At 45.6% G+C, this 12,180-nt stretch overlaps 1 protein-coding gene across 1 annotated transcript in view; it reads right to left on the bottom strand.

Moving 5' to 3' along the window:
• SPTBN1 (spectrin beta, non-erythrocytic 1) overlaps window positions 1–11,242 on the bottom strand; it is an 81,162-nt gene extending 69,920 nt beyond the window's left edge. Inside the window, exon 1 of the mRNA XM_029961628.1 lies at window positions 11,046–11,242. Coding sequence (XP_029817488.1) covers window positions 11,046–11,193 — 148 coding nt within the window. The 5' untranslated portion in view covers window positions 11,194–11,242. The remainder of the gene's footprint in view (window positions 1–11,045) is intronic.
• Window positions 11,243–12,180: the final 938 nt, after the last annotated feature.

Genomic DNA, 12,180 nt, shown 5'->3' on the forward strand with positions numbered 1-12,180 from the left:
CTCCCAACGGCAGCTCCTGCCTGCGCTGCCTGACCTATGATATAATTAAGTGCAAGCCCTTCCCCTGGAGAGCGGGCAGGCAGCCAGGCCCTACCTGCAGGCATATCAGCTCACTGCCATCCCACCTTGAGCAAACAGGTGTTGCTGTGTGAGCTCACAGGGAAAGCTGAAGTCCAAATGACTGACAAGGGAGCTGGAGCATTTTTAATGCCATGAAGGCCACAACTCAGGAGTCAGGAACTTTTCCCCAGCTGAAAGCTTTCCCAACACCTTTGGCAGGCAATGCTCTAATGCACGTGGCCATTATTAAAAATATTAAAAAGTACACTATTGCAAAAGGAAGACATTAAAAACTAAAAATAATCATTTGGCTTTGGCCCATATAAAACACAGACTGGCCTTACCCACCCCACCATGAAACACTAACACCACACACATTAATTTACACTTCAGATTGCCCTCTGTGGGACAACGAAACCTGGTGAGCTTCAAGAAATACTGAACAAAATTTGGGGTTTGGTATTCTTTTTGTCCCTATCCCCTCTCTGCCCCCTCTCCCCATCTTGGCCTACCCAGTAGCACTAAAAGCTTCCTTAAAAAGGGAAGGAATTGCAGCAGGTATGGCTGGAGCAGTGCAGGCTACGCAGAAATTAGGGGGGAAAGCTAAAGGGAAAGGGAAGAACCTGTGTTTGAAGGGAGCTTGTTTTGTCCCAGGTTTGGCAAACAGAGGCACCAGACCCTCACACACTGTCGGCAGCACTCGCTGTGAAATTCTGACCCCACTTGAGTTGCCATGCAGGTTGGCCCCCAAGCAGCATCTGTGACAGACTTTGTTGCTGATGGTTTCAGCTCCTGGGGAAGGCTCTGGTGCCAGGTGCTGCTGGCTCAGCTGCCAGGGCCTTCCTGCCACTTTGCTGGGCGCTGCCCTACGCGTTGAAGGCTCCGCTGAACAGGTTGGTGGGAATTCAGGGGAAAGAACAAAGCAAAATGGGGACGTGTCTGTGTTTGTGAAATGCTACACCGTATGTAGCAAGGCTGCTCCAGGACAGGCATCCTGCCAGCTCCCAGTCCTGTCTGAGTCACAGCAGCCTAATCCCAGGGTTTGCTGGGGACTGCAGGGAGCGAACCTGAGCCCTGGTTGCTGCTGCCATGGAGCGATGCACCATCGATCCCAAGGCTCACATGCACAAAGGCCTTTGTCACACCGGGTACTGCTTGTTTTCTGGGGTTATCTTTCATTGACTAAGCCCTCGACTACCCTAATTAGATAATATGTTATGGAGGGATTGAATGCTTTAAAGCCAGAGATAGCTTTTGAGCACTGGGCCAAGTGCAACTTATCAAGTGAACACAGCTGGAAGTTGTCCGTGCTGTAATTAATTCCTGATTACAGTGCTGGAGGAAAAGAAGGGCCAGATCATAAATAAAGGTCGGCATATCAAGGAGGGAGGTTGTTGGGGTTTTTTCCCCCCGCTAAATTTTTTTGCCCAGAGCTGTGAAATAACTTTTGCTGGCACTGTGTGAATTGTCCCTCTCCCACAGCACCTGACAAGTGAGGATGGCTCACATTGTTTGTGTACTAGCCCGGAGTAAATAAATACACAACTGATTATCCACTTAGCCATAATGCAGAGGGTCTTAGCTGACACGATCAGAGCTTTGCAAAGCCTCAAGGAGAACGAGAGGTTGATTACAGCAATATTATGAATGTACCAGGGACATCTAGGGACAGCTGCTTACCACAGAACATAAAAGGATCTGTCCTGGGCTCTGTCTTTATGTGGTTCTGAAAATCACTGCTGAGTGAGTGGGTCCCGACCAGAAAGGAAAAAATTGATGTTTCTAAGGAAGAAACTACTGTTGGATGTAGCAAAGTTACATTCCCAATTCCTAATTATCACTGTTTCTAAGCCAGAGCTTACAATAATTACGAATCTGGTTAATCATCACCCTTGTCTTCCCTCTTCACTCTTGCTCTTGTAAATTCTCTAGTTGGTAACTAACTGGTAAAAATTACAAGATAAAAAGGCTGATTTATTAATCTAAAATGCCAGAGAAACCACATAACAGTTTGCTCTTCTCCTGAAGGAGGGTAAAGTTCTTACACATCCCCTTAGCACCACAACTGAGAACTGAAAACTCATGATCACACTTGCCTCCATCTACACAGTACAAACAGAATCTCTCCCTGTGTATGGAAGACAGTAAGGAAAGATAGGTTTTGCGGTGGATTGTTCTAGAATGTAATAGGAAATAGTTATTTTTATCCTATTTGGCAATTTGCATAACATGAATGCTGAAGAGGTAGCTGGTTCCCCTCCAGTTTTTATCTGAGATGCTGGAACAGAGGGAGCAGCAGCCCACACACCAAGCCCAGCTGAGCCTGCCAAGCTCAGCACCTCTGCTGCAGGTATCAGCGGGAACAGAATCCATCCTGTAACCTGCCGTGTCCTGCAACACTTGGTAACTGTCTCACAAGGTGGGAGAGATACAATCAAACCAAGAGAGCTTCACTTCAGTAACAGTTCCACCTCAGAAAGTATCTCCAGGTGTCTCTTTAAAGGGGACTTCAGGTCAGTGGCAACTACCTTGTCCTCCAAGTCCTTTCTAGACACATTCTCCGTGACCCATGTGGGCTCCTGAGAGCCAGTGCGATCAAAAGGCAAGGGAACGGGGCCGATTAAAAGGCAGGAGACAAGGATTATTATCAGAGAAAGGTCTGTTCACACCTTTTCCTTTTGCCACATCCAGGCTGGCCTTCCAGCAGCTCCACACCAAGTCCCAGGCACCATCCAGCTCTGGGCTCCAGATAACCTGGAGGTTGTGACACCTGAAACCAAAGCAGCACAAAACCTGGGGGAATCTTCTCACAATTCCGGCCAGAATATCAACTTATTACTGAAACTGGGTCAGTTCCACCTGGTTTCGGGTTTCAGTTTACACAAGTCCCAGATTAACAAGAAGGTTGACATGACTTTTGTAACAGTATGTCCTTGCTAACTGCAGGAGTGGAACACCTGCCAGGAAAGCCCCCAGGACAGAGCTACAGGAAAACTCAGGGAACATTTCGGAAGGAATGATGGTTTCTCTTGGTTTGCATTCCAGCCCAAAGGGGTTCTGCTGACCTGTCATGCTTCCCGTGCTTCCTGAAATCCCCAATGCAGGGAAGTCGTCCCTGAAAAACTGAGCTATGTTTACAGGTTTCATCTGTTGCCCATGAAATGCAACAATGTTTTTTTTCCCCTGACACAGATGAATAACCCTTAAAAATCCAGTTCAAATCAAGCTCCGTGCAAGCACACACTTAACACACTTGCTGTGAAATTTTGGCATGAAAACACTTCTTGATTTTTTATGAGCTTTAAGGTCCTTTTTTAAAGGCTGGGATTGTTTTTATTGCCTCTCCCTCCTTTCTCCTCCATCTGAATTGCATCTCTGTTCAAATGTAAGGGAAAGAGATGTTCCCATTCTCCTTTTTCTCCTCTTCCTTTTGCACCATTTTCTCCTTTTTCCAATTTGACCATGAACACAGAAGATGCTATGGTTGCTACACCAAAATCACTCAGGCAAGAAAATTCAATCTCCTGCTACTCCTGAGCAAAATGGAAATTGGGTGAAAACAAGCAGCAGAATACACTGATCTTTACAAAAATCCCCATAAGCTGTAGTATTTCCCCATCTGGAAACTGCTCTCCCTGCAAAAAAACCCTTAGTGATCAACTGACAAGTATTTTCTGTGTCCAACACATGTAATTATTGTTACAGAGCAAACTATTTCATTTTTATATAATGTTTAGGGAAAAAATGATATCTTACACACTTAGATGTACAAATACTGTCACTTGACACCCATCTGCTTTAAAGGCTTAATAACATTTAAAGGAAGAAAGACCTCAAAAAACCATCACACAGCAAACACATAAAAAATGGTTGGCAAAAAAAATAGTAGTGCTTGTGTTGGCCAGCAGAAGAGTTCAAAACTCTTAGGGAGAATGCTGGAAACAAACGTGGAAGTGGATTTTCATTATCCTCTCTACTTGGCTGGTCCTCATCCCTGTTCCTGGTCTTTTTGCCTCTTCCCCATCAAGGCAACTTGTCTCCAGGTAATCTGGGTTTATATCTCTCCAGGATATTACCTCCAGATAAGAATCAAAGCTCTGATCTGAGGGAATGATTTCATTGCTAATCTCTCCCCATTAGAAGAGCTCCAAGGTTAACAGAAATTGGTAAACATTTCGGAATCCTGTATTGAATTTCTCTTTGCAGTATGCTCTGCTAGACATTATTTATACTTCAGGGAGTGCTTTCAGGCAGTATCCCAGCAACAAATAGAAAGAAAAAATGCAAGGCACACTGCAGATTTGGCTGAATAAATAACATAAATACAGAAACATGGCTAGTTAGATGCTAAGGACATGAGACGAGAACATTCTCTTCTGCATACGCATTTTTTGTGGAAAGACTTCTTTTGAATTACAGAGTCATGACTAGGTTTTGAAATTCATCCATAGCTAAGCTCACCCCTGAGAGAAGCCATTATTTAAAAAAAAAAAAAAAATTAAAAATCCATTATTGACATGTAGTTTCTATAAAGAAGAAATCCTTTCCTTTAAGAAGACTCAGCAAATTATCTAAAAACAATCTCATTATCTCAGTGAAGGGTCCCATGGTTTCTGTGTATTAAATATTCCTAAAACACTGATTCCAACAGCAAAGAACACTTATACTCTTCTCAGTCTCCAGGTTTGCCATGCTGGACCACTCTGGGCCAGGTTCCCAGCTGGTATAAGTCAGCACAGCCTCACATAAGCCACGGGAGAATGCCAGTCTATACCAGCTGACAATCTGGCTGGGAGGTTCTTCCTAAACCATCAACTTCAGCACGATTTTATCCCAGCCCCACAACAGTGCCCAGCTCAGCTCTCACTGACTCCATGGAGGGTGTCTCCCAGGGAGCATTTTCCTTTCCCCGAGCAGCTGGTGCAAGTGGAGTGTTTCACTCCCTTCACAAATCCTGCCCTGCTCCAGCTGGTGCTGGATGCTGCCTCCTGCTCAGCCCAGTGCTATGGGGCAGCCCTGCTCCAGAGCTCCTACTCTTCACTGCTGCCACGGTGATGAACAGGGGAGGAAAACTGAAGCAGACAGGAGAGCAGTGTGCTGTGCTGCTCGGGGAACTCAGGTGTAGTTCTCACCTCAAATCAGTGCAAGTAAGGAAGCACAGTGTGGAGGTTAGTGCAGTGCCAAGGTATTCCAATGATCAGGCAGATTTACCTGCTCCCAGGATTATCCCCGTGCGTATTGCACAGGTAATATCCTGAAAGCAAATACAGCTATGCACACAGAGCAGCACATGTGCATTAGCTTTCCATCTTCTTCCCCTAGTTACAGATGGCTTTTTATATTTAATCTGACCTACGGCACGGAATTCTCTTGTCCCTTGTTTGCTGAACCACTGAACTGCTGTCCAAGCACAGGTCCTGTGTGCGTGAGGACTGGACTGGCGTATGCCTGGAGCTCTCCACAAGAAACCATGAGAGGCAGCCATGGGCCTGTACTGCAGTCCAGGAGCACAAGGCACAGGAATTCAAAGACCTGAGGATCCATCAACACAGGCTCATGCTGGCAAGATGCTGGGTTGTTCTGTGTATGTGTCCAGCCCAGCTCTGCTTAGTCCTGAAAGGACCTCACCACGGCGGCAGTGTCAGACTTTCCAGAGCGGAGCTGCCAGCAGCTGCTCCCATCCTGCTCCCTCCCAAAGAACCAAAAGCCTATTTTTCCAGCTCTGCTCATCCTGCCTGGACAATGTGTGCCAGATCACAGTTGTTCACCAGGGTGCAACCACTGTCACGCATCACCCTGTTACCAAGTACTCACAAATCTGCCCACGGAGCAGACAAGCACGTGTGATTCCAGAAAACTCCAAAGGTACCTTCAGCAGCACCTTTTTTCAGAAGTTTGGCTCTACACTCAGGAAGCTACACGGGACCATGGATCTAATCAGACTACAAAGAATCTGACTTACACCTCCATGTAGTTTGCAACACTACTTGTTTGATTCTAAAGAGACAGAACCCCCCCAAACTACGCCTAACTGATACCAAAGATCATGTTGTTATAGCAGTAAGATAAAAGTTACCTCTGTACCAAGTTACATTTTCAATGGGACATCAGTGAATACAAGTTGTTTACATTTCCTTGGAAGTTATTTTATGTTTCACAGACATGCCTGCAGGACACACAGCACACCAAACCAGACTCCTGCTCCCAACACCAGCCTCTGTGGATCCTGGGAAGGTCAGCAACAACAGCTGAGAAACCGCTCCAGAAGTAAAATCCAGAGGGAAAGCATTGGGTGAGGTCAACATTTGGAAAAGCTTTAGTTGAAATAATTCCATCAACTTTTATCTGAGCAAAGCAGGATCTTTCCACATAAGCCCTTTCACACTGATCTGAGAAGGCCTGCATTAGGCCCTTGGCTGCTAAGCAAACCCAGGGGCTCACAACCAGCACTGCCCCGCCAGTGCCGAGGAGACTGCACTGCTGGGAGGTTTTCATTTCTCTTTAGTGTCAAGCAAATCCTTCAGGTGCCCTTCCAAGTTGATTTACAAGCGTCAATATACTGCTGGGTTCTCTTTCCTTAAGCACTTGCTGTTGTTAAAATTAGTCACTGATTTTCAAGTTCTGGATAGCTCAGGTGCTGGATATTCATGGAACATCCTGCAAGAGCTTATTCTCAGTATGCTCTTTCAAGGCCAAGAAAAAACCAAAGGTTTATTCTCTTGAGCTCTAAATTGTTGTACTTTGTCCTTTTTTATTGATCTGAGACCTGAAAGTTCATTCTGACCATGCAGATTTTCTATCTTTAGTGTATACTCAGAGTGAAACAGAAACTTTGCTATGAGAGATGCTTGACAGCAGGGACAGGCAGGTGCATGATACCTGGACAGTACTAAAAGCAGGATCTTTCTCTTCACTTTTTTAGGGGGTTGTTCTGCTGACTCCTTGCACTGGGGCTGTGGGAGGAATGGCTTAAATATCAGGGCCAAAAGGGCTAATTAGCCCCACGTATGGTGCCCAGAAATTTCCCATTGCAAGTTTTCTCTAATTTTTTTAACCTTAAGAAATGGGTACTCCACTATGTTAAGAAGAAAAACTTTTCAGCAGCATAACTTCAGGAAGAATTTCAATGCTTTCCTCCCTTCTGCTGCTGGGAGAACTGAAGTTACTGGCGTCAGTGACAAGCCTAGTTTGTGCAACAGGGCCTGCTAAGGAAAGCTGCACAACAGATGCAGCCTCTGTACCTGGATTCCCCTGTAAGGCTCAGGAACACCAAGCCGTGCAACACCAGTGAGTGTCCCAAGCTTCACTTGGGTGAAGCTGGAAAAGAAAGGCACAGCTTCCCCTCCCTGCACTAAAAAATTGCTCTTATGTCATAAACTTTGAAGCTGGTTTTAATTCATGTGCCAGAGAACTGAGTCACAGACCCTCTGGTCACGAGGGTGAACCCAGAGGATAAAAGGGCAAAACACTAATGAGCAGAAAAGCGAGTAACTTTAGCCAAGTGTTTTTAATATTGAATTAGCCAACTGAAGAAACAGAAAGTTTTGGAGGTGACAATCCTCATACTACCTGAAAACAGCACCTGAGGTGGCAAGCACAAGTACCCCTGAATGTCACAGTCCCAGGCTGAGTGTGGGAAATGCTGCTGAACAACTGGACTGTTTCTGAAGGCCTTTGCAAGAGCTCAATGCCCCAAGGAGCTGCCCAACAAATCTTGTTAGCTAATGGTCCTCGACAGACGAAATCCAACCCTGGAGGATTTGTGAATGAAGAATCTTGGACAAATGTGATATCTTTTTGGCTCCTACAGAGCAGGTAGAATTACCTGGTCTTCCAGCAAGACCTTCCAAAGCACCACAGAGAGCAAGGACAGGTGAAAGATGATTTCCTACAGTGGGATACCTTACTTGGTAAAGAAGGGATCAGTTACCTTCTTCTCATATCAGTTGCAGAGCGAGTTAGTTCAACATGAGTGGCAACCAATCTGGTTGCATATCCCTTCAGATCTAGATTCTGATTGAAAGTTGAGTTCCCAGATGATTTGCTGGTTTTAAGCCCAACATCCCTTTGCATTCTGGTTTTCACAGTCCACAAACCATTCCAATAACATCAGTTCCCAGCTGCTGTGCTGACAACAGCACAGCAGTGTTTGTCTATGCTTTACTGAGCTTTTCTCCAGGACATTGTTCCCATCACAGATTATGCTGACCACCATCTCCTGCTTTGCTGTTTAAATATTTCAGCACCCTGATGGAACACGGGGCCATCATCATTCTTTGTAGAACAGATTCTTTGTAGACTCCAGCTACAGACCTCACTTCTGGCCTGCTCACTCTCAACCTCACTTAACCTTAAAGGAGATAAGTTTCACTTAAATTACAGTAAACTAGAATGAATGCAAGATGGAAGCTTTGCTGAAGAGGCACTTCCCAGCTTGCAGAAGAACATGGACAGAAGATGCCTGCACAGGGGGAGTGAGTATGCAGCCATTAGTCAGGCAGTGTAACATGCCCACAGCTGTTCTACTTTGGAATGCAACAGCTTCCACCTAGGAGATGGAAAATAAAGAACCAGTGCCTGCCCATTTGAAACCTTTCATCTTGGGACAGGGGGACAATGATGCATGAGCACTTTGTGAACTGCAAAACACCGACAGTCTTTTGATTTATCTTGTCACTGCAAGAGGGGGACGGGCACGGGCAGTCCTTAGAGACAACTCATCCAGGGCCTCTGGAGAGAGAAGTGCTGCTGTCAGAAGGTGGCCAGCCTTGGAGATGTGGGAAGGCGCTCATGCCCACAAAGAACCAGTGCCCAGCTAAGTCAAACTGGAGTGTTATTCAGTAAATCCAGACTCCGAAGGTGGAACACAACTCCTTCTGCTTCAGACAGCAGTGAAATTCAGCCAGAGGAAAGTGATGGTGCAACAGGCACTGAAAGGCAGGGGTTGTGGAGCCCAGTGGAACCTCCTGACACCCCCCAGCACAACTGCATGCATTACCAGCCACAGGCATTGCCACAGCCATTCCTGGGCCTGATCCCATGACAATCAGCTGAACTACAGAACACCCTTCCAGAAAGAGCCTGTCTCGACTGACAGAGGACAATGACAGAGGTTATTGCCAGCACAGCTCTGGGTTGCAGCTGCTAAAAACCTGCAAGTGCCTTTCTGGGGAGAGGCAAGGAAAGGTGACCCACCAGGCAGCATATCTGAAAATCCACATCCAACAGTGCCAGGAGCACCACGGCTCAGCCTTTGGCCAGAACCCTGGGTTTGCAACACAAACCTCTCTTCACTCCTCTCTCCCTGCACCATGATTAGGCTTTCAAGCAGTGCTGCAGCAGTGCAGCATGCTAAGCCAAGCTTTGGCAGCACACAGCATTCTCAGTGCTTACAGGAGAGAATTACAGGTATGAAAATGTATCAAATTAAAATAACTATGAGTAATGCTTATTCAGAAGAAAAATAAATATACCATACTGTGGGAAAATGTTTAAATATGCCTCTGAATAGAATCTTCAGCAAAATTATTTGCTTTGACATTGGTATTTCTTTTAGGCTGCCTAAATAATTCAAGTACTTTCCTTACATTACTTCTCCTTGAAATAAGAGTTTCATGTTTATTATTCATTACTCAGGTGGGGAGCTCTGCTTGCTACAAAAGTAAGTGGAACAACCAACTGCAGTAAGGCGAGACCTGGGACCCAAACGTGGCTCGTGAGCTTTGTACTCAAAAGCATTTCCCACCCAAGGAGCAGAATATAACCTACAACCACTAAGGTGGCAGGAGTAAAACACAGTTTCTTCCTCAAACAAAATTAAACCACTAAAATAAAACAACCCAAGTTGAGATTCTTTTCGTCCACCACCCATCTGCCCCCACAGCAAACTGTTTCTGACCCCCTGTCCAGGTCAGGCATTTTCCCTGTCATTCCAAACCCACCCTGGGATGAGAAGTGCTGTAATTAAAGATAGCAAAATTTAACACACACCCTCTCTGTGAGCAGTTCCATTAAGTCAATACCATTACTATTCATCCTCAGGACGAGTTATATGATCTGCTCTCTGCCCACCTGCTTGAACTCCTTCACTCCCTTGCTGCTCAGCTCCAAACCTGATCCTGCCCTGTCTGACATGTAAAGGTGTTCTGCATCTAACACACCCCCAGAGCTGGAACTGAGAGGAGAAAGGGCACCCTGCACTCCAGAGCCAGCCTCATCGGAATCACAAATGGAGCAGCTGATACCCGTGGCTGGGTGCAGCTGATTTAATAAACCTGCTCCGACACCTCAGGAGGTGTTGGGTTTAAAACTGTCCTTGGAGCTCAGATTTCACCAGCAGAACGCTCAGCATATTTTGAGCTGTTTTCTGTGCTTGTCCCACACTGCCAAGGCATTTTGTTCAGAGGTCAAAAATGTGGGCATGCTACTGTAAAAGTCAGGAAATCATTTACAGAATGCATAAAAATTGCTCTGCAGGGCAGTGCCTCAGAGCTGAGAGGACATGACATCATCTCTTTGCTGCATAAACAAAGTTGGTTAATGTACAGCCTTTAATGCGCAATAATCCAATGTTTTAAACACAAAAGGAGCCAATCCAATTTCATTTCTCTGCTGATGAGAGTGGAATTCAGCAGGAGACAGCAAGTATCTCAGAAAAAGTGTATAGTTCCAGCATTCATCACTATGTGACAACTATCTCCACCTACCACATTCCTCATTCCCAGGGCAAGTGAGATGTTTTGCACACCTCCAAAGGAAAATATTTTGAAGCAGAGCTTTGTTATCCCTCTGCTTTTTTTTTTTTTTTTCCAAATCTGGAAACCAACGTCATTACCAGTCACAGAAACCTGATCAAAACCATTTGAATACACAGTCAAAAAGGTTAATAACTGAGGAGACCGATGAGGTGAGAAAGGGAGTCAGTACAAGCTGGTAAGCAAAAGGAAAGCCCGGGATGGAATGTCCCTGCTGTGACCAGTGCTTACCAGCCAGGGCCTTGATGCGGGAGCGCTCGAACAGCCGAGCAGAACTGTTCTCGTTGTCCCAGTCGTCCACATCCCAGCGGTTGTTGACGTCGCTGTACTGCTGCTGGATCTCGATGTTGTCGTAGTCTGTCGCTACCGTCGTCGTCATCCTGAGCCTTCTTAACCTCTCCTCACCATCAGATTCCTCTTAAAAACCTCTGTGAAAGACGTGATAATAATAATTTAGATGATGTACATATATCGGAAGAGAATAAAAGTTCAAGCTCAAGACTTCTGGTTTCAAAAAACAGTGACTTGAAGCACAAGCTCAAGAACAGGTGAGATACCAACGAGTCCTTCAGAGGACAAATGAATGAACAGATATTCTTTAAAAATCAAGTACTTCACAAAAGCCAGCAGCTTTGCTGCATACACATATCCAGAACTGTCATGTTCAGCACCACAAAGTGGGACATGTACAGAACGGTGCAGTAAGACACTTTTACAAATATTATTTTCAAAAGCAGCCCAACAGCTTTACAGATCTGTGAGTGTTGACTAAAACATATGGACCTGTGGGTAACTCAGCTAAGAAAAGCCTCAAGCGCAAAGACAACCTCAATACCCTCAAAAAATGGTGTAAATACTGATGGGGGAAAAAAAAGCAGATTCTTAAAAGGCCACATAAGCATTTGACCAGCAGAAGCCTTTTGACATGGACCTGAAAAAATATTTCCATCTCTACATGCAAATGCTGACTTTGTGACTGGTCCTGACAATTTATTTATGAACTAATCCAGATAAAACCAACTAATTAATGCATTGCTTTGAACTCTCTCCAACAACACCATGCCACCCACCAACGCAGCTCTTGGGGTGAGGTTCTCCTCTTTCAGGCAGTCGGGTGCTGTTGCCATATTTATTCTGTTTTCTAGCAGGAATTTGCATGCATTTATCAGCACTAGCTATAAGCGGGGCAGACACCACTGGGGGAGGAGCAGGGACGTTGTACAGGGATGTGAGCGCTGCGGGAACAGCGCTGGGCATCAGCCAGCGCTCAGGGAGACCCCGGGGCCGGCCCTGAGGAGCACGGGGAACGCAGGAACGGACCGCGCACCTTTGTAAAACGTAAAAGTTACTAGAAAGGCAGTTAAAC

The sequence above is a fragment of the Manacus vitellinus genome, unplaced genomic scaffold (genome assembly GCF_001715985.3).
Source record: "Manacus vitellinus isolate BGI_N305 unplaced genomic scaffold, ASM171598v3 scaffold_38_pilon, whole genome shotgun sequence".
NCBI lineage: Eukaryota > Metazoa > Chordata > Aves > Passeriformes > Pipridae > Manacus > Manacus vitellinus.